This window comes from Dendroctonus ponderosae, unplaced genomic scaffold, assembly GCF_020466585.1.
Source record: "Dendroctonus ponderosae isolate FM_Combo_2020 unplaced genomic scaffold, Dpon_F_20191213v2 Dpon_F_20191213_8, whole genome shotgun sequence".
Lineage (NCBI taxonomy): Eukaryota > Metazoa > Arthropoda > Insecta > Coleoptera > Curculionidae > Dendroctonus > Dendroctonus ponderosae.
In genome coordinates, this window is record NW_026019016.1 from 7,621,560 (window position 1) to 7,648,388 (window position 26,829).

Here is a 26,829-nt window from a genome sequence, read left to right on the forward strand (position 1 = left end):
CAAAATAGACTTGTCGCAGAAGACAAGAACAACAGACTGAGACCAATAAAAAAATACATTTTTCTTACTCAAAATATTCGATATATTTTTTTTTCTACCAGCTTAAGTAGAGAACTCTTAAATCCGGGAACATTAATCACGCAGTTTGCAAAACGTAAATCCGCTGAACTTTATCTTAAGTCCTTTACACGTTCTCCTGCCTTGGCCTAGGTTAGGAGGAAAAGCAGACCCAGCTGCGGACTTTAAGTGGATGGATGGAAGTTCAATGGATTTTCAAGGGTGGATTCCGGGCCAAAAACCGTCCGAGAATGACCTGCTGGACACTGGACAAGATGCGAGATGTATCGGAGTTCAGTGGACTCCTTCACCAACTCAACTTATGCCTAGTGGTCTCTATTGGAAGTCTCGGAGGTCAGTTTAGCAATAAATCTAACCCAACTACTCCTTCGCATTGATTAACTAACGCTCAAGAATTTTTCGAGATCAGAATTCTAAAATAAGGATCTCGAGACGCAAGTTTATATTGAAGTCGATGCCCGAATCTGACCCGAAAATCAATGACATAGATAGTTATATGCAGTCTATTTGCAGTTATAAATGTTAGGCAGTTGTTTGTTCGATTTTATATACAACTTATTAAATGTTTTGGCACCCCAGTTTATTCCAAAAAAAAAATTAATAAATTAGACATCAATTTTATTGCACCTTTTTTGTTAACGTTACTTACGAATATTGCGATTTTAGGAACTTCTTTCCCGACGTATCACATGCGCGAGCGACTTACATCATTTATGTGTCCCTTCATAAGTGTGCTATACAATTCATCTAAAATTTAAATTTTGTAAAGTAGTGCTACTATGGGTAATTTGAGGGCTTTAAACTAATATAATCAAAATAAATCATATTTATTTACTGACTCTGCTTCTATTTTATGTAAGGAACCGTTTTATCGGCAACTTCCATTTCATTCCTTAATACAGACATTTCAAGTCTAACAGTTTATAGCCATTTTAAAATTAACAGTTTTAGTGCAAGAAGCCCCCACTCACATTTTAAATTACAATATACTCAAGTTGATATGTTTAATCCAGAAAAGTGTAGTAAAGATCTTCTTCAGAACGATTTTCCTAGTTTTCGAAGTTCGATGTACTGCATCCTAGAATAAAGCAACTTGTCCACTAATACAATTTCTAATATTAAACTAGGACAGCCCAACAAAACTTTACTTGAGCTCTCGTCATTTCATATTAGATAAGCTCGTATGAAATATAAATTTCCTCAACCCTTGATAGTTGCAATAATTCTTTACAATAAATTGTGTTCCAAAGTTATTTTCAAATTAATTGCATTGAAATCTAATTTGTTTCAGATGCAGCCAAGTAGGAGGATACGTTTGCAAAAAAAAGCGACAACTTTTGGATTCATCGATCGACTTCAGTAAAACCATAGAAAGCTCGGGGGGAACGTTGACCACTCCGAATTATCCTGAAAATTATTATAACAACTTAGATTTTTTAGTAAAAATTATTGGTCCAGAGAGAACGAGACTGAAAATAAGGTACTGATCTGCTGCTGACCAGATTTCAATGGTAGTTTCAAAACGTTTAGTCAGTGAAATCGATCAGTTGCTTTAGAAAAATGCAATTTGCTTGTAACTTGTTCCTGAGGAGCTGTTATTGGCAGGTTCCAATTCCTAAACTTAAAAAGTTTTCTCTATTGCCGCAGATTCTCTAAAATCGACATCGAATTGCAGTTGGAATGTCTCTACGACTACGTCGAACTGAAATCGGTTTCCAGGGGGGACAAAAAGGTCCAGGAAGACGCCAGCAGGTTTTGCGGCACCCACGCTAAACAAATGGAACGGTTTGACTTCGTTTCTCAAAACAACGAAGCGGAAGTGAAGTTTCATTCGGATTATTCGGTCACCGGAAGCGGGTAAGACTGAACTGAACGTCTTATATTTGTTTACTTCTATAACAAATTGGTCATTGAATATTCGTTTAGCCGGCAAAGGTGTCGTTATTACCTATTTTTTATTGATTTAGATAAACATGAATAAACGATGGCGTAGGAATATAGTTTAAAATGTGTCAGTTTTCTTCAAAAACGAGCAATCGGAAAATTGTCGAGCAATCGGAAAAGTGGTCCTAAGAAGTAAATGACTTTTTCCAATGTTTTCATATTTTAAGTAGATGTCTTGGAGTATTCTGTTTGCCCCCGACATATTATTAATAAATATCATATTTCTCAAAAAGTGAAAAGTTTTAATCTCATAATTGTCCACTCTTTGTCGATCAGCAATTTAACTGAAAAAAATAATATCAACTTTGAATATTCAATTATCATATCACAAAAATGTCAGTAAAATTTTACGTTATACTTATTTACTTCAAGTTGAGAATAAATACGGATAAATTTCTGGTCTGATTAGTTCTTCGTTGGAATATGAAAACATATTTAATCAAATAAATATATTTTGGCGAAACAATTCATTTGGTAGAACCATTGTCAAACTGAATCTTAAGTTCAACTTGACATGATGCGAAAAATTAATGAAAGCAACGCATTTTTGAAAATTAAATATGCAAAGAGATTCGTGTAAGTCTGTCAACTGACTAAGGTTTGAACCTTGTTTCAACCTCAGGTTAAGCAGATGCTTAAAAAATCGTATTTATGTTTTCTATAAGGTCTGCCATAGCCCAGGTTTCGATGTCAACAGCATACCCTTTTTAGCTTAATATTTATACTATTTAAAATAGTTTGCCTGTGCATTAAATCAAAATAGCATGAATGAGTTTCACTCAGAAGGCACTGTTTTAAGAAGCTTTAGCCAGTATTTCTAGTACTGAGAATATGATCGTTGGAGCGGGGATATTAAGAATACTCGGGTAGCAAACACTGAAAAAATTGCGATTGATATTTAAACAAAAACTAAAAAATAATGTATTTACTTTCCAAGTTAACCAAGGAAATAAAAAGAGTATTTTATTATCAATTTTACGTAACAATATGTAAGTACATTTTTGTACACCATTTTACCAAAAAAGTTATTTATATTTAATGCAGAAATTAATGGTTTTTATGATAGTGGGCCTCAAAGCTCAGATTTTAAGTTTTAAACAAACAATTTCGTTGATATTAATACCATTTGAACCAAATTTTGAAATAAAGTTTTTTTAATACAGGAAGTTAGAATCTGCTAAAATTTTCAATTAACATTCATGAGGGCCCTCTCAGACATGTAAAATTCGGATCTCAAAGGATACATTTCGTTATCGTCTATTAGTTTTCATCTTTTCATCAAAGTGCATTGAAAAAGCTAACGATTTCTAATTTTTCGCACAATAGAATAAAACTCGAAGCGAAAGTTACCAAAATGGCAAACAAAAAATTATATTTTTTATTCGTTCTTTTTATTTATGAAGCGCTGTTGTCTCTGTGGCAGGCTTTCGTTAAACAAAATATATAGATAGACATAAGTGTGGAAAACCATTACTCATCCTCTCTAAAATGTATGCAATTAATTCTTGTAAAATGAATAATGTAAAACAGCTTCATTTAGATGCTCAAATTGAAAAAACTCTAAGAATAAAAGTCGAGCAAAGACGCTGAAGCAGAGCGCGAAATAGAACAAAAGCGAAAAGAGTTCATAATATCGAAAAGCTGACTTTTTTGGTGCATGGGAATTGAGGCCCGCTGCGTTTCCAGTTGCAGGAAAACATTTAACACCTCATTACTTTAACGCCACTAAAGGGCTCGGAACATTATTTGCCTAAGATTGCTACAAAATACGTCAGTAGCGAAAGCATTTTCCTAAAAAAACGCTAATGTTTGTTCAAATCGAATACCAAACTGCTCAGGAAAAATAGAAAAGAAGTGCAGATTGGTGCTAAATTAAACATCCGAACGATCTTTACTCAGTCAAAAGGAAAGTTTTGCCTTTTGACTAATTATTCTCATCAGTTAATATAAGAATATCTTTGACAAATAAAAAAATGATCGCTGGTTTCAATGCCATGTTCCAAATATCGACGCCTGCAGTTTTTAAAATTAAGTTCCGAACACCAAGAAATGGCTAATTATTACTCTAGAGAAGCGATAATTTTCCATCAAGCAGGAGAACTTTTTGGAAGCGCTTTTAATCGCGCTGTAGCTGCACAAATCGCTATTAATGGCTTTAAAGCGAACATAATTTATCACGGTATACCGGATTTGTTTTAAAATTTATTTAAGCCTTTACGCTATAAATTAGTTGCCAGAGAAGGAGCAGCCAAAAACTTTACTAGAGACGCTCTCTAGCAATAATCCAAATAGTCGCAGATTTGCTGAAATCAGCCCCAGCAAGTTGAAAAAGCATGAAACAAATTCTAGGCAAAACCTTAGAGAAAAATACTTGGCATTTCAAAGGCCAGGATAAGGAGCTTTGGTATAGAAGTTGGAGTTAAAATTTTCCTGTATAGTTGCATTGTAATGGCCTGAAAATCACTAAACAAGATGGAAATACTCGGCCGAAACTTCCTTCAAAGAAACTGAAATCATTAATTTCAAAGGAAACGCGTAATTCATCAGCTTTGTTTTTAATAGGGCATTTTGCCCTAAGTTTCCTTTTCTTTTCGTAAAATTTTAATTAATTTACCAATTTTACAAGCTTCTCGTAAATTTATGAAACTTACTAGGGAAGGCCGTTCGTCAAAGCAACACTACAAATTTTATATGAAAAGCTAAAATTATGTTTATAATATTTATATTATTGTATATGATCCTGGACGAATCTCTAACTAGCGGCAGAGCTGTTTGAAGAGAACAGAACAAAGCTCTTCCAACCCGCAGCAAATATTTTCGCTATCAAGCAAACGTTATTATTCTCGGTTAATAAGAGCCTGGATAAAACAACGAAGGAGCTGAAATCTGAAAATAATTTCCGCTACTAAAAAAATAATAACTTGGCTGAAGCGTCGTCAATAATTCAATTAAGGTTTTCTCCTTATTTTCACTGCCTCTGGGAAATACAAGGGAGACAATATAAACTTCTTTGTTAATAAATAAAAGAATTGCACGTACACAGTTATTCACAAATTTAATGGCCCCATAATGTGCTTCTGATGTATTTTTTTTACTAGAAATAAAACGCGAAAGCACACATTGATGGAGATTATAAATGACTTTTGTTAGGTCGCTGCAGCTTTAGAGGGCTATAAATGTTTATGTAGGTATATGGGTTTATTTTTCATTTACTCACCGACATCGGGTCGTCAAATAATTATGGCTTTAAAAATATTCCGGTTTAAAAGCTTCCAAAGCCTGGCTTGCAAAATAATTCTTTGACTTCAAACAAAATTTCTTTGTTTAAAAGTTGTTGTATGCTAGGAAATACAACCAAAAATGTTCACAATCTACGCTAACACTAAACAATAAAATTTATTTCCAGTTTTTCGTTGACATGGGTAGCAGTGGACGTATCAGCATGTCCCACTCAAACTTTAACTGCCCGCGAAGGGGTCATTTTCAGCCCGAACTATCCAGATTTTTTACTCGCTCATCTTGACTGCTCCATCCTCATCCAGGCACCTCCGGGAAAACGAATTTGGCTCGAATTCACGGACGTCGACCTCGGTCACAACAATTCGGAAGTGATAAATAACAGCAACAAGAAAGAAGCCTCCATCGAAATGCAACTGGGCAAAAACCTGAACAGTTTCAAGCCTTTCCAGATGAGGGAACTTTTAACGGATGGTAAGATTGAGGATCCTTTGCTGCGTAGTAAATTCATATCTAGATAAAATGTTGAAAGCGGTAAAAAAGTAGCGATTGCAAAAAAGCTTAAAATCTGAAAGCTTATTAAAAGAGTAAAAGCTTGAGTACACACGAACAATCACTTTCCTTCAAGTATACATTTTGGCGCTTTTTCCTTTACACCTCCTGAATAACATTCAAACAGTATAGATTTGTTGTCATCTCCTGGCTGATCGTAAATAAGCAGAATGAAAACCATAAAACACCACTGAATGATAATAAAAAAATTTCAGACGTAGAAAATGTAAAGCTATTAAACTGTTCCCCACCATTCTGCCACAATCAAAGCGATTGGAAAAGTGTAATCAACTTATTTAGGCGCTCGTTCACATAGTTAAACACAAAGATGTAAGAGCAAAGAGAAATATAAACGGGAAAATACATAAATATTCAATAATCTCGTGAACAATGTGTTTTATTTGAAACCATGCAGGTAGTGCTTTAGACGGTTCAACAGGTCTACGTTCAATTACATATTTGCATTTTGCAATTAATTTTCTGGTTAGCGCACATTTGAAATCCATTCGAACTCACCGGCCCGTAATGCTACAAGAGATGCTATAGGAGTTTACTCATGGATATTTTTCTGTTTAATTGAACTTCGTTCCATTTGCGTTCACAAGCAATTCCATAGGGGTCAGTAGGGTAAATATAAATCTGTGCTGATTAATTTTTTGTTACGCTTTCTATTGCCTTTAATTCCTGTTTTGTTTGGTCATTGCTACCTACAGTCAAGGCCTTGTTTGGAAGCCAAAGTCGAATAAAATCCAGGTGCAAAAAATGGATATTCGCAATTTATTTAGGCAACGAAAAATACCTGCATTTGCATATTCAATTTTGTCTCGCATTTTAAGTTTTTCGTCAAAGTTGCAGATTTTTCTATTAGGAAATCTAACATTTTAAAATCTTGAAGATGGATATTCAGGTCTGATTATCCCAACAAAAAATGTTTTCTTGTAAAATCTTAATATGTTTTCTCCTTAAAAGTTTGAACTACCTTGAAACCTACCTATACCGAAATATAATGTCTTTGATTTAAATGTGTTTAATAAATTTGCCTGCATTCAAAAACACACCGCTTTTCAACGAATGTTTTTAAAAGTATACATGAAATAAAAATAGGCAAAAGGTAAAGCATAAGCTTTCATAAAAATATTAATCTTTCTTAAGGCGTACGCTCTTGCGACTTTTAATCTGCTTAAAGTCGAGGAAATTTTCCCTAATTACGGCAACTTGAAATTACAATACTAAGGCTGGCAAATTGCCTAAATAATATTAGGTATTTAAGAACCGACGCAATTATCTGGGAAATAAGGGTGCTTATGTTCGTCGTCTTTTTGTTATCTTTCCATTACTATCTACCTGCCTGGCTGCTGTTAGTTTTAATAAAAGAAGACAAACTTTGCCGGTATATGTGTCAGTTTCCTGCGAGCAATATAAATTGCTTTATCAGAATACTGCAGGAAACAACAATATTGACATTGATCAAAATTAAATAAATACAGAAGAAACGGGCAATAATAACACCTTATGATTGGAAAAGTTATAACTATTTTGTTTTCAACGAAAAATACTTTAATTTTAGTCATATTTAACTTTGCTGCAAAACTCACTTATGTAGTTGAAATGTACAACAACTAAAACTGCTTCAGGCACTTGCGTTTTTACGAGAACTTTTCACAAAATTATCTAAATTAGTTATTGCTCAGTTATACCAACCAGCTTTATCCTTGGTTGCTTCCTGTGCTGTTTCTAAAGATACTTGAATGAAATTTTGAGAAATTGGCATTCAAAATTTGCTAATTTGCGGGGCTCTGTTTCGTTTTCAACATTTGCAAATTAATATTTTAATTATCGCTTTTTACAATAAAAATATAATGTGGATAATAAACAGAGTAACAGACGCATAAAAACACTAATCAATAATAGGCTGAACTAATTCACGGTATGATGCCACTTAATGGCCATCTATAGTGAGATTTTAAATTAATTGTTGAAGAGTTATTGTAAATATTTAAAATCTATTTTGAAATGACACACATTTTCTTACTGTAAATAATTAATAATACTTCGTTATTTTATGGCAAAGTTGTACGTATACTGAAGACAACGTGTTTTATATGTTAAAAATTGATTGATTGAGAAATTAGCGTTTACAAATGCTTACTAATCTAGGAAACAGTTCTTGCATAGAAGTAGCGCCATTTTTTGGCAAAACGTGTTTCTGTTTATTCACATGCATAAACAAAATCGCAAAATTACAGGTAATTTAAAAAAAATTAACATAAGATCACTTTGCTACAAAGAGCCAGGGTTTAAACTTTGAGGATATTTTGCGCACATTTTACTAGGTACCACCGTGAAAAATAAAAATTGATACAAAAATCCTACAAATTGATATCAATAAAAATTGATAGTTATCGCCTTCACAATTTGGTTGGTCAACAAAACAAGACATAGATTTCGGTTAGAAAGAATCAAGGTTCTTTTCGCCTCGTAGAAAAATCCAAACATTTTTTATTAATTGGAAGATATTATTATATTTTTTATTTCCTGAGTTTCAGTCAAAATGTGAAATAAATGTTTTTTTATATATTCCAAAAATTCTTTGGGAGATCAATACATTTTAAAAACTTTATGTTTTTATGAAAAATATGGAAACATTATGTTTGTTTCCCAATTATGGGGTACGTTTTCCAAATGTTTTACTTTCCCAAAGACTTTTTTTTCTTAAGATCTGATGGTCGTTTTAATGCTTTGTAAATTATAGTTTTTGGACAACATATTTTAATTGTAAATTGGTGTCTATAGTTTGTTTTGAATTTTAAACCTGATGAAGGCGCTGTTGTCTCGCCAAAACGTAATATAAAATAAATGAACATTTTTATTTCACATTTTGACTGAAACCCAGGAAAAAAAATATAATAACAATTACACGCAGTCACAAAAGTAAATCAAAATTATATCAAAACAAATGTTTAGAACGTTCAAAAAATGGGGAAATTTCCCTCAGGGCCTCTTTGAAGTTTTGAAGCGTCTAAATTATTTGTTTATTAGCAAACGAGTTATGTAAATATGAAAATGTTTAAATTATTGTAAAACATTTATTAAAAACAAACATAATAAAATGATCAATTCGAATTATTCAATTTAACATTTCATCAATGCTTCTTAATTGTAGGCAATTTTATTTCGTTGGACCAATTCATGAACATAAGACTTCAAACTGGAAAGCATGCAATAGGCAGAGGATTTCGTGCGTCATATAGAACCTCTGACGAAGGATCTATTGAAGAAAAGATAATTTTTCTTGAAAGCAACACTTCGGGTAATTTTTAAATTTGAAGGAAAACAAAACAAAAGCAAGCTACTATGTTTATCATGTATAGGTTTTCTTCAGCATTTAAACTTTCCTCAACGGTCTCCTCCAAATCTTGACTTCTTGCAACGTTTCATTGCACCACCTGGTTATGTGATTTCCATGGAGTTTCATGCAGTAAAACTGAGTCATTTGGAATGCAGCAATGAGAATGGACTTATAGAAGTATTTGATAGTTATTCCGATGCCAATGGAACGCTTTGGAAAATGTGCCGTCAAGCCATCGATGAACAACGAGGTAATATAATTGAGAGAAACTAGTAGCAAAAATATAAAAAATTGCTTTGATTGCAGAAGACGATGGGCCTTTTACCAGTCCGGCTATTTTTATAAAATCTTTCCTCAACTCAATTCAGCTACGACAGAAAAGTGGGATTCTGGGCAGTCCTTTAAATGGCACCCTTAAAGTACTGCCCGATGACCAATACAAGAAGAAACTCATCAACTGCGAGCATAAAAATGTTGAATCTTGCAACCCCAATCCATGCCAGAATGAGGGAAAATGCACGAATAAGAAATCGAACAAAATTTGCCAGTGCATTGGCCATTTTACAGGTGAGATTTTAATAGTCTTTCGGGACTATATAAGTTACATAAAAATGTGCACATTTTATTACAATTTTAGTGCCGAAAATCGTATAGCAATTTATCATTTCAGAAATTCTTAGTGGAAGGTCGTTATATACACATCAAAGTTGCGTATAAACGTTTTTCTTCAATTTAGCAACTTAAACGTGGTTCTTCTTTAATTTATTCTGCCATTCGTTAATTGTACTTCAAGTACGTGGAATAATGTTGGAAAAGATTTAGAGATACTTCGGCTTACATACTTTGGATTTCTCCTCCTGCATCTTCTTACGCCCTCTCGCCCAATTTTTCTGGAAATGCCTGTTGGCGATTTGTGAAAATTTGCAGATCTGTTTCTCTCTGTTTCAAAATTTAATTGAAATAGTTCTTCTTTCAAGAACACTTACTTACATTACATTTAAAGAGAACTTACGAAATCTTGAAGCATCAAGAAAACCAATGCAGAATTAGTCCACATAAGCCGTTCCAAAAGTGGAGACTTTGGGAAAATATTTTATTTGTCTGAAGTAGGAATGTAATGTTTTCAAATAAGTGTTTTTTGATTAAGTTTTCCACAAAAACGAAGACTCAAAAACCATCAGTTTCCATCAAAAAGCAGCAGTTCCCAATCATAAATTTTAAATTTGTTTTGCAGCCATGATTCAGTACTTAATATTTACCTTGGTTAAAGAAGAATTGAAAAAGTCGAAATATGTAAAGCGACTGCAATCAACGCTGAATACACAAGCACACTTTCGAGTAATCCAGCTTCTTTTTAATACATCACTCAGGTTCGGATTTATTCTCGTTAACCTGTATTGTATGTAAGTCTATAGCAGTAATTACGAGAATATTACAATATGGAGCTTTGCGTTCATCGGTTTGTGTGGATCAGTAGACTACAGAGGAAGCGAAAGCGAAGAATTTAGATTTTCATCAGCATTTATGGCTGGCTTTTCACCGCGGTAAAAGCTGTAAAACGGTAATACCTTTCGAACGAATTAGAGCGCTGTATCCCCTATATGAAGCAAAAGGATTTTGCAAACCGTAAAGTATACAAAATAAGTTAATAAACATCAATCTTTTTAATTTCGATAAAAAAATTTTATTGGTATTTAGACCAGATTAAATTATTCTACAATTCAATTAAGGATCTTCCTTCGATTATTGTTATTTATTATTTTTTAGATTTTAACGCTTGCCTTTTAAAGTTTTTAATTAAAATCGTGGAAGAGAGAACACATTGGCGCTTTACTTTAAGAAACGGCTTTAAAAATCACTGATGGTTGTTTTTTTTTTCAAGAAGCGCAAAAATGATCCTGCCTGCACTAGTCGCCATGAAAATACGAAAAATGAAACAGAATATGAATTAAATAGAGTATAACATTTTCGTGCTTGGACATGTTTTGTCTTTGTTATTATTAATAGCGGTATAAAACTAAGAAGAGAATCCGTATGAAAATTGATAAATTTGTATATCTAAGCGCTTTAATTATTAGCCGATAATACAACCATAATAAAAGTATATTTTCGTATTTTCCAAAAGTGAATCAATAAGTATTTAGCTTTTCTTCGGTAATAGGCAAGAAAGCATTTACAATGACTAAACACTGTACTAAACACACAAAGTACAAAGAAAATTCAAAACAGAAAAAATCAGTCAGTTAATAAAAGTACAATAAATCATAAATTAATAATCCAGCTTGAAAGAAGACCGTTGTTTGAAAATCATCCTGTATGCCATTTTTCGGTGTCTGGAGACCGTAAAAAGCGTTATACTGAAAGTGCTACTTCCAAAAGTGAAAGGAATGGATCCAATTGCTTTCAGTCTGGCTTCCTCGGGAATAGCAGATCCCTTTTAATAAGAATTCTAGCTGGACTCGAAGCTTGAAAATTTCCCGATCAGTGAACTGATTAAGTGTAGCAAAACTAGCACATTAAGAAATGTAAAGCCAGATTTTAAAATAATTTTCGAAATTTGTCAAGTATCGTTACGATTTCTAATAGAGTATTCTTTCAAGACTTCAAAGCGTTTTATCTGATACGTTGCCGATAACTGAAAAGATTCCAGGTACCCAAAACAAAGTGCGAGCTTATCAAGTTAACGCTTCTACTAAATACAAACTCTCGCAACTGAAGCATTAGGAACTGAAAGGAAATATAGGTGTTTCCTCTCATGGTTAGTTCCCTTAAAACGACGGAAATATTACCGGAAATGAACGGTTATGTTGAACCTACAGAAGAAACGGTTGCTTGTTAAAATTACCAAGTAAGGGATGTTTGGGTGTTTTCTTATATTGTTTCTTTGTACAAAATTTTAGATCCAGATCCGTCGCCGCAACATAATGTTTTATTCATTTGTGTTGCTCTTTATCTTAATTTCTAATGATTTTCTACTCGATTTTGTTAATAAAAATCTTGAATTTTAGAGGGACTGATATGCAGGTGACGCTCTGTTTAAAATGTTTTAAAAAATTTATGAATACAAGCGAAAAATCTTTAATGTTGTTGGGTTAGAGATTAGAAGATCAAGATCAGATCAGTTCTCAGAATTCAAATTACCTCATTTAGAAGTAACTTTTCGAGTCGTATTTCAAATGTTGCTGCCTGCTATTGCACGTCAGATTTTTCACTTTTCAATTCTCATTAGTTTCAAAATACATAGTTTTTCAAAAAATTTAAAATTTTGCCCTAATTTTCCCCTTGCATGCCTAATGATTGGTGAAAATTTTACTAATATATGTAATAATAAACTAAAATGTTTAAAATAACATTTGGCAATCATTTACCCGTAGCAAAACAAGATATCTGGTTTGATATAATGATATGAAAGGTATAGAAAGGAAATTTCGTAGATTTGCACATAGTTTTAAACTTTAGGACAAAATCAATATATGAGCTTCCAAAAATTCCAGACTAACATTAGCAAACTAAAAATACGTGCATTGCACATATTTCACAGCAACTATGCAGATTTTCGGTCGACCCAATAACCGACAACCCATTTTCAGCACAAAGCAAATATTCAAAACAAATTTAAACTGAATTATTTTGCTGCACTCAGAATTTCTATGCGATATTGCCCGTTTCACAATTATTCTAATACATGAACGATTTTACGCGGTCCCACAATTAAGCTGTTTTGGAATAAATTCATCAAGGCGGACAGAAATGAGGTCCAATTTCTGCTATACAATGGTTGCTTAATTACTGAAGAGTTGAGTAAACTCCCACGAAAGCTGTAAGTTGAGTAGTCTCCGAGAAAGCTCAGAAAAGTTTCCTAGCGGAAAGCGTCAGAAAATTGTCTATTTGATATACCATTCGGAATGTATCTGTGTATCAATCACCATGCATCCGTAAATACGAATTCACAGAGGAACTGACGGACAATAATTTATTTACAAATTAAATTTTTGTCAAAATCTGAGTGCAAAATTAACCGCGCTTTTGTTAAAATTGTATATTTTTTCTGAGAGAATTAGAATAATTTCCCAAGTGGTGTTTTATACGAAACAGAACGCACTCTCGTACCCAAGACTTCAGCTTATTACAATTCTATCAAATGGTATTGAATGCAGAAGAGAACGCGAATCATCGAGACCATCTAGCGTATATCGAGTGTATAAACACATACAGCAAAAATTTTTAAAACACAACGTAAAATTTAAAAAATACCATATTATTTGACAACACTAATGAATCGAACAATAGCAGTTATAACTGTTTTGTTTTGTTAATTTATCAGCATGTGTTTGAAGTACAAGGTGTTACAATCGTCATTTAATTCACTTTTCTTGAACCGGACCACGCCAAAGGCTGAAACGACTGTGGTCCTTACCAGAGCTCTAATGGTGCTTATGATAAAGCCAAAACGTCGATGCTGGAATAAGAGCATTATGTAGAAAACGTTCTCAACCATTCTCGTTAGGGAGGGTCGGTAGTTAACGTAACCGCTAAAATAACAGTGTTCCGAACGTGTAGCCTGTAAGCGCATTTACAGGTAGCCGATTTAATCGGCTATTTTTAACTTGTTTCATCTTTTTTATCTTCTCGTTACAAAATTAGTAAAATTGAAGTTTAACATTGTAGCTACTTCCGTACCATGCGAGCGATTAATCTCCAAATCGGCTGCTATCGTAAACAAGCAACAAAAACTAGACTTTGTGAAAAGAATCCGCAAAACAAAATATTCTTACATGTTGATTAATTTTTAATTAAAAATTAGCTTTTTAAATGTTACTTTTGGAACCAAAATAAAACTGCAACCTTTTAACCAGTTACAGAAAAATAACCGTTTTGCACACCTCTAATTCTCGTAAGCTGTTAGACACATACATTAAAGATCAAGTATTGCAAAATACATACTTTTTCAAGTTTTAACGCAAAACAAGATATATTAACATAGTAAATTAATTTGATCCCCTTCAGTTTCCAGTTTTTGTTATTAAATACGTATAATTAGCACAAAACATACAAAACACTTCGCAGCTCGCTTATGTCACCCTGTTGGCTCTAAAACGAACACATTGCTAATCGTGCGACAATCATATCCTAGAAAATTATGAAAATTTCTATTTAAAAAATATTGCTGACAAACTCGCTACTCTCATACTTTCGAAAATTGAACTAGAATGTTTTGTGATAGTTTTTCTCCTATATTTAAATTAACTCAAAAGAACAAGACTTGCTGCTAAATGGGGCGTGAAGTAAAATTAAATTAATGATAACATCAACAATGAATAAATTAAAAGACGATAATATCCCATAGATAGCAATAAAAAATAACTCTTATTTTTTGCTATGTGATTTCCATATGATCTTTTTGTCAATTGTTAGCAAAAAATCTGAAGTTTTCGAAAACACATTTTTTTTAATATTCTGTAATTAGTAAGTTTGAGTATTAGACAAATCGAAGAAAAGGGAAGTCGAATATTTGAAAAATAATAATGTGTTGTGTACGATTTTATACCGAGCGCGACTTAGTTTATCTAGACATCCATGCTTAAAACTAAATATAAAGAAATAAAATTAAAATTGGAATACAAGTTGAGATAGGTTTTTTTATGGGCACCGCCGTCCTTGCTTTCAACAGTCAAGCTCTATTAGCGTCTGCCAGCAAAAACATTTTCCCCCAATTTGATTGTTGTGGAGAAAGCCGAAGTTAATTTACTGCTGTCTTGATCATGGTCTTGGTCTTGTTCGTGCAAACATTACTTTGCCTTGGGCTTGCGAACCAAAAAAACAGTCTTGATAATGTTTATTTTGCAAGATCAAGACCAGTATGTAGTGTATTTTACCATTTCTGTCTCATTCTTCAATGAAGCTGCAAGATCTTTGATGTCACGAGGAAGGAATTGTAAACACGTATTGATTTCTACGAGAATAAAAAGACAGAAATCCTGTGCTTAAGAAACATTTAATAAATCCCAAATAACTGTATTACAACGTAAACTTCGATATCTAGAAAGCAACTGTACTGAACGTTAAATTTAATATCCACAGGAAGAACGATTGGCATACACAGTTAAAAGCCGCTTAATTTCAGGATTATTTTGTGCCATCACGCAATGCGATTTAGAGCCATGTGTGTTTGGAAGCTGCGAGCTTACCAACACCAGTTATAAATGCCATTGCAACAGTGGCTACGTGGGACCAACCTGCGAGCAAAAAAAGAAACCCTGCGAAAGCAACCCTTGCGAAAGTCGAGGCAGTTGCATCGAGAAGGGCAACGGGTTCCTCTGTAGATGCCACGCTTGGTGGGAAGGTAATCAACTTTTGATGGGAAGTTATGTTCATGAATAGTGCTAATGCGTATATGAAATTTCAGGTACCAAGTGCGAGAAACGCATGCTACACATTCCGTTTACACCATTAAGTGAGCGAATGCTCCATGAGCCTTTCTGGCTCGGCCTGATGACGGTCTTCGTTGTGCTGGGAGTCATCGGATTGGTCTGGTGTGCGAAAAGGCATTTTCCCGAAAAAATCGAAAAACTGCTAGCAGAGGACAGCAATCGAAGCAGAAGTAAGTTTGTGTTCTTTTATAGAAATGCTAATATACGGAATAGGTGAAATGAATTGTGCTTTATCGCAAACTCCGTTCTTATTATAGTTCGATGGATGTTAAATTAGCAATCTAGTGGTTTTACGCGCTGATTGAAATGAAACACCTTGAATATTAACTTTTCATGAACATGTAGTTCATAATTTCGACAAATCCGAGCATTATCAATTTATAATTTTTTAAGTTTTGCCGCGGTTTAATGTGATACTGGTTGATACTCGATATTTACTAATCTCTTGTTCGTTCTTGTACCATGAATTTACTGTTAAGCCTGTTTTATTTATTGGTTTTTTGACGCCGCTATGTTAGCTTTTACCCGGGCTTCCTTACACACTTTTCTTCGAAAGGTGATGAGGAATTCTGGAACTTTGGCCTTTTTTCTAGCAATTATTTTTGAATATGACTAGTTCGTCTTCCACCATGGCGGCGCCAGCTTTATTTTCCGCTTGGAAGAAAGCCGTCGAATTTTTTTTTAATAGTTGGATATGATATATCTCTTCTACAAAATATGTTGTTTTCTTCTTTGGCCGAATATAATGTAAAGTATTTTTGGTTATTTTTATTTAATATACAAGCGTTGCAAAGATTTATTTTTAGTAAGCACTTATAATAACTGTTTTTGCCAAACAAGGAGCTAACAGAGTTTGACAGTACCTAGAGTGTCCCAATTATTTTATCTACTTTCCTAGAATAACGAAATAAATGATACAAAAATATATTTCTCAACTGTCAACACTTTTTCAAAAAAAATTGTAATAAAATCTTTTGAATTGAATAATACCTTTTACTAAACGAAATTAAATTAAAAATAATTAAATTAACGAAAACAACATTATAAACACTTCATTGTATATACTTTCCTGACTGTGTTTCAATTCCAATAAATGACTGAAACCCAGAAATTAATTTTGATTTGGAATTATAAACACTGAATAAAACTTTTAAAAAGTAGTGAAATAATTGTTGGGCGAGACAAATATTGATTGGGCGCTCGCTCAACATCACCCACCCCTAGCGCCGCCACTGGACTCTTCTATGACTTAGAAGTTTGTGTTTGTCAGTAGTTTTTTATTTGCCTTTTGAAAATGAATTCAAATATCAGAACACCTGGAAAAGTAGATTTTTAGAAAATCACAGCAAAGTAAATTTGTGGAGGTATTTTTAAATTTAAGATTTGGATTAAATAAGAGATATTTTGATAAGCATCACAATAGTTCGCTTTGTCGAAACATATACAGAGTTTCATTCCACCTTTTCAGTCCTCGAAACTAAAACACTCGTTTGTGCATTTAACCGAAAATAAATCTATATTGTGCACAGAACTTGTACATGAGGGGCCAAATTGGACAGTTTTAAATAGAACCTCCTACTGCTATAGCAGATAGACGAAAACTGAGGGTGGTGTCTGAACCCAGATTTTTATGACAAAATTAGCGACGAAAACCGTATGTCAATATCTCTAACAGGTTCAGAGATACAGTTTAATTTGCAGCAAACACATACTTTGCTTTGATAAATCGATTCAACAAACGCTAGGTTTAAATAACACGAGAAACAAGCAATGTAACCAATCATGAATTTTAAATACTAAAACATGTAAAATTGGTCTGGTCATTGACTCAGACATCACTATTCGTGCACCCATCTGCTATAGAAACAGCCAAATGACCTCTCCTGTACACGAACAGGTTCATCTGCATATGAGTTGACTTTGTGTTTTCAGTTCACTCATTGCGTAGTACATCGGTACGAGAGCAGCTAGCTGCAGCTTCGGGTGCAACAGCTGCAGTCCTGGCTGCAGCAACACCCTCCCCAGGACCGGCGCAGGGACGGTCGATCTTTGGCCGTTTGGGTATTCGCAAGCCATCCATCCTCAGCCTGACCAGTCCACACGCGAGCTGTGGTGCAGGCGGTTACTCGCCCGCTACGGCCCGAACTTTTAGTTTGGATGATTTACTTAAACCTCCCCCGAGACGTAAGGCGCCAAGCCTGCGCTACTCTCTACTTTGTCTTGAACACTCAATGCACCACTCTTACTTCTTCCATAAGCTTTTTTGGATACTCACTCGGGTTAACAGGCAAACCCAGACTTACTAACTTGATCACGACCACCGTCTTTTCAACAAAGTAGGGAATTTTGTGAAGTAAGGAATAGGTACGCGTTATGTTTGAGTTTCACTTGCGTTTATTTTTCACAGTTGGGATGGCACTGTTGAGATCATTGATAATAGCGAACGTTCAACAAAGTTCATCGTCTACAGGCTACGCCGAAGAGAACAATTCACGAATGTTCGCCGATTACGCACAGTATCTGTGATCAAATTAACGCTTACTAGGGCGAACAGAAACGAAATAGTGTTAGCTGTCGTAGTAATATATTTTTGAGTAGAGTAATTCCGGGAGAGATGAACCACCTTTTTTGATTCGACTCTATCTTCACAATAAATAGCTTTATTGACGTAAAAAAATGTTGTCACAAACATTTTAACTAACTGCAATCAGAACTGTAACTAAAGACTAAAAACTCGGACACATTTGCTGACAAAAAAATAAGATAAAAAACCTTTATGTGGTCCAACGAACGAAAGCTGCGGGATAGTTGAACCACCAATTTGTGACAGTTGGACCACACAGGGAGAGATGAACCGTAACAAAGGATAAGGAACAAAATTAAACTTAATTAATTTTTTTTTTTATTTTTAATTAATAAGTTTTTTGCGGCATTCATTGCACATATTTTCAAAGTTTGTACACGACTCAACTTCAACGTTAACTGTTCAGCAACAGCAAACGTGTTGGGGCAAAACCAAATTTTTGCAGCTTTTTTACATGTGCCACTATCGTCGCTTCATTTTCTTCTCCTAAAGTAGACGAAGAACTCAATGAGCCAGTTTTTTAGTTTTCCGCACGGCTTTCTTGTAATTAGAGTAGCTTTGGGAATATCAAAGTGTCTGGCTGCGGCATTGACCTCCATTGTTTTTGTATCTATAGCCTCTACAGCATTTTTGAGGTCCTCTTCAGTCCATCTAGCTCTTAGTGAGCTCATCTAGCTCTTAGTGAGCTCAACTTCCGTTGGTATTTTGTAGGCATTGTATAAAACAGAAAAATAAAACCGGTTCAACTGTCCCGATTTACTCTGGTCCACCTATCCCAAATTTCAGGGATAGACGGACCACCCAAAAACAAAAAATCTATTTATTAATCGGCTTTTACATAATTTACGTTGTTCTGAATGAATACCATGCAATGCATTTTTAACCATAAATCGCATTTTAAAACTTTCTCTTAGTTAGAATCGCACCTTCAAAATACCGTTAAAAAAAATTCTACCATTTATAAATGCAGAAACAAATAAAGCCACTCTCGAAAATTAACAGAAAATAAACGAAATTAGAGTTTCAAATTATTTTTAATAGCTAATTGTCTTCTCCGTTCACCTTCTCTACTAATTGCCATTCATTTTTAAGTATGTATTGGATACCAAATGCGGTTTTGGCTCCGCTTCCTGCGCTAAATTATAGAAGAAATGGAAGCTAATTTATAGAGCTATTGTCACCAAAAATAATCGACTTACTTCCATGTTGGCAGAAAATCAATGTTTTTAAACGTATTTTCCCATTTTACAGATACGAAATGTTCACCTTAAATCGGCACATTTCGTGTTATGGATATTTTTTAATTAGGGTGTACATTGAACGTTTTACTCAACAGAGTCCGAGCGTCTATTAAATTAGTGCCCGAACAGACGTTATTTTAACTCGATCACTTTTAAAACTGATTGCTAATGTAGTGAATTCGAGTGAGTATTCGAAACTGTCTTTTGTGTGCTGTGCCAAGTTTTACTTTACATCTTTCTGGAAATATACAGAGCGAATCAGCAAAGCGGCAGTCTTCCAACCTTGATCGTATGCAAATAGAAGCTGCAAGAAAACTTTAATATAAAAGTGTTACGGTTGCAGACGAAGAATTAAGGTATAGAATATACAAAATGGAGTTATCAATTAACAATTGCCTTTGAAACTTTATCACAATGGTAATGGTTAAGTGGTATGGTTCTAAGTTTAAAAATGACCTGCTTTTAAATTCAGATTTCTATTCTGGCCATATCTGAACTGATGATCCCGATGTTATAAAATAACAGAAAAGTAACGTAGGAAAAAGGTCGCATTTTAAGCCAGAAATCCATGCTATGGATGAGGACAAAGGTACACAAGTAGCTTCCATACCACTTATATTGCACTTCAAACCTCTATGGAAATGACTTCCATAGAGTGATCTCCACAACTATATAGAGGGAGTTTCTCTAAATAACTCTCTCCTTAAATTATCGCTCCACTATTAGGTTTCAACATAAGGGAGCTCTTTTGCATTTAGCCATTAATCGTTACACCTATAATTGTAGGAGCTATTGCGTTAATCCGTTTTATTTCCTGGAGCGTTCAGTTACTGCGCTAAGATAAATTTGTAGGAAGCGGATTGGACGGTCAGAAGACCTGATCTCATTTCTTGTAACTTTTTTCCTGGATCTATTAAAAAAGAATGGTACCCAGTTTCTCCATACTTTACCGCGATTTCTGTAAAATATCCTCAGTCACTGTAGGGTGACCTTTATAACAAGAGAGAAACTGGACCTTTTGGGAAATCTTGTTGGAGCACTAATGAAAAATTACATTCTTAATTTATTGGAAATAATTTGGACATTTTTTAGTTGTATATTTTTTGCAACTGTTAGAATTGAAAAATGGTAATAATATGCTGATTGAATATTCAAATATAGCTGTGACCAAAATTTATCGAATTTAGTCACAAAGCGTGTCATCCAAAGTATACTTTTATACGAATTTAACTAAATTTCTGACGAGTCCAGAATGTAAAAGATGGTCAATCCAATTCAAACCAAGCACTTTTAGGCACTTGCACCACAGCACTTTTATATCAATAAGTCATTTAATTTGAGTCGATATTTGTTGTCGATGAAAAAGGGAAGAATTGCTGGACTGACTCACCCTTTATAGTAGTTGCGTTGATATGTGGTTAAACATTGTTTTAATTTAATATTTTCTGACCAGGAGGTGAAAGTCCCATCAATTTTGCAGCGCAATGATTGGTTTTTAAAATGAAAACTGTATATTGTCTAAAGCAATTATATCCTCCGAAAGGAAATAAGAAAAGAAATAAAGCACCAATTTTTTTTTAAACCGCACACGCACAAAAATTATCAGATCCTTATTAACTTTAACTAGTCAACCATGTGCTCATAATCGGTACATTGACGAGAAGATGATTTCCTAACTACTAACTTAATAATTTGTTGCTATTCCAGTGGCATTTTCAAGAATTTTCCAAAAAGTTTAGCAGAAAAAAACAATTTAGGATATACTTCATATTGTGCAAAATATGTTACTTTTTTAACGCAATTTTTATGCTATATTTCTAAACAAGACTTTCCGTCTCAGCAATATGTATACCCGACTTCTCAATGCAGAAATAAAAAATACTCAACCTTTCTGGCTCCATAAACTATCAATAAACCTTTTATTGAGGGTTTCTCGTCGTCCGACCCAAACTTATTGGACCCTGAAGTTATTGAATAGATATATATCGGAAAGCGATCAAATAACCCATAACGTCCGAAGCATTTATCAGAAGTAACAACTTATATAGTTGTTTTGCAATATATTCACTATAATTCCGGAAAATGGATTTTGCAACTTAATCTTCAGATGTTCAAATTACCCGCCCAGGAAACGGTATTGAACAGTCAAAATCATATTTCAATAGTGTCAATTTATTTTCTTAAAATTCAAGTTTTTTAGTGTGGAAGTAGATGTTGGAACTTGGAAAATACGAAAATACTTTCAGGAGTACAGCAAGAAAATAATAAACTATATGTTTTCTTCTCCATAAAGCATAAAGCAAAATTTTATAAAACGTTTGTTATACTTCTGTTGAATACTGCTGTACTTTGGTGCTGGACAGCAAATTGTTTTTTCACTATTTTTTTTTTCAAAAAATTAATACCTTTTCAAAGAATTGAATATGTTTAAAAGTGCATTAATTGATTGAATTGAATGACGGCAAATTACATAAGAATGTTTTTCTAAAGTGAGTGAATTTAAATTTAAAACTTTAAAAATTTAATTGTAATGTGCAATTTTCAAAACATTTGTTCAATTAACGATTTTACATTTGTCCATTTTTCGCCTCAAAACTCTTTATATGAATTTAAACTTTTTGATACAAAGTAATCTAAGAACAAATTTTGTAGAAACTGTTAAGAATTTTCGATTTTGTGAGCCGCGATGAATGTTCGATTTTAAATGTCTTTTAACAGCCGTGCTAATCTGAAAAAGAATCGTCGTAATAACACAATTTGAAAAATCCAATTATTTCCGATCAATTTTACACCAAATTATCTTGGATGGCATATTTTTGCCTCTATTGTTAATCGAGTTTCTATTTACAAAAATAAATCCGTTTGCCTAATCACTTTTATACAGACAACTTTTGTCATGGGCACTGAACAGAAAAGAACTTTTTTATATTCGCTTGCGTATGTCCTTAAATCCAATATTTCTTAAAATTTATGAATTGACCAGTGATAATTGTAGACTAGATTATTGCCATTATTTTTTGGATATTACTTTTATTTCGCCCTCTTATTCTATAAATTTACTGCTTTTTTAGTGCTGTCGTTACTGGTTGTTACTACCATATCTGAAAAGCTTTTAAAGATAAGTTGTTAGATAATTTTTAATTGCAAGATAATTTTTAGCTGTAGGTACTCAAGAATTTAAAAACTTACTTTTCTCTCACTAAAAAAAAAATTACATATTTTTTAATGCAGATCTGTTAAAATTTAGGTAATGTATTTTGTTTTCTGAATGATTCATATAAAAGCCTTCACGGTGTTGCCTGTAAATTTATTTTTTTATATTTTCTTGTGGTTAATTATATCGATATTTACCCGTTGCCGTATTAGTGGTTCATAATTATTTAATGAACAGTACATTGTTAACTAAGAATAAATCTTCTTACTGAAAAATATCTTAGCAAATCTTATTTAGTTAGATTGCTATAAGGAATGAGTTAAACTGGTCCCTACTTTAATTGCTTTCAAATATACAGGGTGAGTCAGAGAAGCGATTTTTGGCTCTGACTACAACCACAACACTTTCATATGAAGGTTTTTTTCAGTCGCTATTTCTGTACGATGCAAGAGGTGGACTGGCTTCTCCAACTCACCCTGTATAAAATAAAATCAAAGGTTCTTTGTCAGTTTTCAGTTGATTCTAAAATGTAAAGACTCACAATATGAAAAGCTAGATCACATATCACGCAACTATATTCCTCTTCTTCAAAAACGTACTTAGTACTCTACAACAGAAATACAACTCTTTTTATATTTGTAGATTGATTCTATTCCTTTTCCTCTTCTCACTTTGCGTGTGGCTGGTAGGTTGCACTGTACTCTTTCTAAGAAACTCTTGATGTTGCACTATACGCTATTTCTCATCTACGTTTCATTCACCTCATCATTCATTTGATTCCGATTTCTTTTAAGATAATGTAAAAAAAATTATCACTATTTTTCTTTGAACCACAGTATTGGTCTGGTGAAAAAACGCACTTTTCTTGTAGGAGTAAATCACATAGTTTCAACATTAACAGCCATTAGTATCATGTACATACACGCTAGTTAACGCATTATGCTATCAATGTAATCAGCTGCATGAAATAGAAATTCCACTAATACAACTCGTCTGCCACTAGGTAGCCCATCACCCAAAAAGAAGCGGAACAACTCAACTCCCACCAAGAAGAATGTAGCCGAAAAGAAGCAAATCCTCCAACATCTCATCTCGCCCGTAAACAAGCACCTGTCGAAGCGGGTCAGTTTAGGCGAACTGATCCAGATGAGTGAACACAAAACCAGCGGTATTCAGTCAGCCCCTTCGGTAATTATTAAGGAGACGAAATTCTCTGACAACGATCCAGCTTTGGCAGCGTTAAACGATCCCAAACTGGAAAAGAAAGTCACTTTTGCTCGCTTGCTTAATAAAGTGAGTGCGGAGATGAGTTCGGGCTCGGACATGGAAATGGGCATCATGCAGACCAATCGTCTGGGTTGCATTTTTCCCAGGGCTTCCAGCACTCCTCCATCACCTAGCGTGATTAACAGAAGTCCGAACAGTACATCAAGTAATCAAGGTAAAGGTGAATAGAACAATACTTAGCTTGGCAGCAAAATCGATCAGACGTTTTTGTAGGAAGCGCTTCATTCACCAGCTCCGACCTAGCAATTCCTAGCGCTTTAAGTGCAAGCGCCTCCGATCTGTTGATCGCCAGACGTCAAAACAAGAATCCAATAGGCAAACAGAAGCCAGCGAGTGCCGATTCCATTCTCGCAATGTTCCGCAATTTTTCTTCAAGTTCTGCAGGAGCTAATTTGCCTTCGTCGCTTAAGCTTTCGCCTTCTTCCACACCAACTGCTTCAAGTCCTCACGATGATATTGTAGGCGACGATGAATCGTCGTCTTCCTCCGTGCATACTCCGGTATCTTTCTCCAGTGGAGCACCTGAAAGTCCAATAATGCACCATGTTTTCAACCAGAGTACCATCGAGGTTCCGGTCCTGGATCCGATAAGTGCACATCGATCGCCTGGCGGTGGAACCAACTTGCTGCATCCACCAACGATATTACTAGAGATTCCTAGCACAATCAATAAGTGCCTTTCTCCCATTCGGGAGCTGCCGACGCCTCTGCCATCACCAATGCCTTCGCCAGCAATTACGCCCATCATGCGCAGAAGTCAGTCACCGATAGCTAGAAGAGCTGCGGCTCAAATTTCCGCATCTTCGCTTGATGACTTGGATAACAGCGATGATAAGATATCCATGGAAATTCCCAATATTTCCATAAGTGGTAGCGATGACGAGGACTTGAGGTGTCCAGACATCGCAATCGATCCTCAGGCTGAAGATGGTCTTATTTTTGAGGAAGCAGCTGCTATGCAACATAGTGCCTTATATAAGATAAAGGTAACGTTCAAACACAGAATCATTATTATATAACACCTTGTCACGTCCACTGCTGAACAGATGCTGCTTTTAACTCAGGCTATTTTGTTCGGTCTTGGGAATTTAGTACGAAAATGAAGTCATCTTTAGTGCAATCCGATTGCGAGGCAAGCTGTTGGTTCTGTGAGGGCTGTAGATTTTTTTATTCACCTTAGGCAGGACGCTGGCCTGACCTTTAAACCCTTCTCCTTTACCGCTTAGGGCTTGGGACCGGCAACATGATTCCTGAACTACTTACACCATTCGTGTGTTTTTAGTGATCTTTATTAAAAAGCTGGTTTTTGCTTTGAGCAATTCACTCCCTCCCAGTTTAGTGGATTCTTCACCGAAATCGTCTTCACCAGATGCTTTTTTCTGCTTCAATCCTGACAGCGACTTCAGGATATCTTCGACTGTTATCGTTGGCAACTCTTCCAATTTTTGTTTTACCATGTGAGGCGCATTTTTTATTGTTTCTGCTTAACTCTGGTTTTCGTCGTTGGTAGAGATTCCCGACAATCTTCGGTACCGGTTGCTTGATCCATTGCTTGTTATTTGTCCTTTTTAATTTCTAGTTTTGGAAGTTTTTCTCCAATTACTTTCTTATGTACTGCCCTCATGCTTTTATTTTCTTCTTATATCAAAAGAAATTCCTGGGTTCCAGTCAATTTTATTGTTTATTTGTAACATTTTAAATAATAAACAATAAAATTGACTGGAACCCAGGAATTTCTTTTGAATTAAGTTGAAATACAGTCAGGAAAATATTCACAATTTATTTTCTCCTATAAGTCTAGTTGTTCCTTTCGGCTCTGTTTGATCAATTTATAGAGTTTCTTTTCGTTTTATGTTAAAGGAGTGTTCCCTTTGAGCGGCGTTGATTGTCTCCGGAGTGCTTCTATTTAACTCCTCGAAGTTACTTGTATCAGCGTTCTTTAAGTTTTCTTTTATCGCATTTTTTTATTTGTCCACATAATGTAGATTTGTCCACTACTTGCTGTTCTTAATCATGAGTGAGTTTATTTTATTCTATCTTCAAATTCAGCAGTATCTTCGCTCTCACCATTCTAAGTCGCTCCCCACTGATAATGTATTGAGTAGTTACATCCGTTATTATATCCGAAGTAATTTTTGTTCTACCATCTGCATATGTTCATGTACACTGTCGCTATCGTGCTTCTTTGAAAATAGTATTACTTAAGGCCTCCAGGTGGTGATGGAGAAATCGTTGGAGCAGCAGGTTTTTGCTAGTGATGAGCAAAGCAAGACCAAGACCACGACTTGCACGGCCTTGGTCTTGGTATTGCAACAAGGCTTTTGCAAGTCTTGTTTTTATATAAGCCGTAAAATGACTGTTTGCTATTTTAATAAGTTTAATTATTTTGTAATTCAATATTTTTGACCCGTACTTTTTCATTGTCTATTAAGATCCAGAAGATCTTCATCCAGAGAAATCGAATATATTTTCATGTAGTGTAATTTACATATTCTAACGAAAGTACAACAACAATGAAATATCTACAGTAAGCTGTAGATATTTAAATATTTTTATTGGGCTTTTTACTGATAGAAAACAAACTCAATTATTAATAATGCACATGATTCGTCGCAAGGATTAAATTATATTACTGTTTATACAGCAGTTGTAAGTACTGCCAATTATAATATTCTTTGGCCGGATGTCAGGGTTCTTCATTCAAAATCATGGGTTTGCTCTGGAAATTTGGAATGGGACAATGGTTTCTCCCGTTGGGATGTGGGAGATAAAACCAAGGCTCGCGTGGGCAGGGGCGCATCCCTGAAGTAGATATAATTTAGTATCTAGCCGCTACCCAAAGACACAGGATGTTTCAGTATAAATTTAAAAAATATCTCTAAATTTGCGATCAAAATTAGATCGAAAATAGTTTCCTGTTCGGCCATGGCCATGCAATTGTGAATATTCGAGTAGCTTTTTGTAAAGCACTT

General features: G+C 34.4%; 1 protein-coding gene across 1 annotated transcript in view; it reads left to right on the plus strand.

Annotated features, from left to right (window-relative positions):
* Positions 1-26,829, plus strand: part of LOC109534447 — a gene marked incomplete at its 5' end in the record, with an annotated part of 125,017 nt that overhangs the window by 87,917 nt on the left and 10,271 nt on the right. Inside the window, 12 exon segments of the mRNA XM_048668962.1 lie at positions 211-411; positions 1,370-1,558; positions 1,726-1,935; positions 5,429-5,733; positions 8,975-9,121; positions 9,183-9,410; positions 9,467-9,727; positions 15,285-15,503; positions 15,567-15,761; positions 17,524-17,775; positions 23,574-24,017; positions 24,071-24,843. Of these exon segments, the coding sequence (XP_048524919.1) occupies positions 211-411; positions 1,370-1,558; positions 1,726-1,935; positions 5,429-5,733; positions 8,975-9,121; positions 9,183-9,410; positions 9,467-9,727; positions 15,285-15,503; positions 15,567-15,761; positions 17,524-17,775; positions 23,574-24,017; positions 24,071-24,843 (3,424 nt within the window).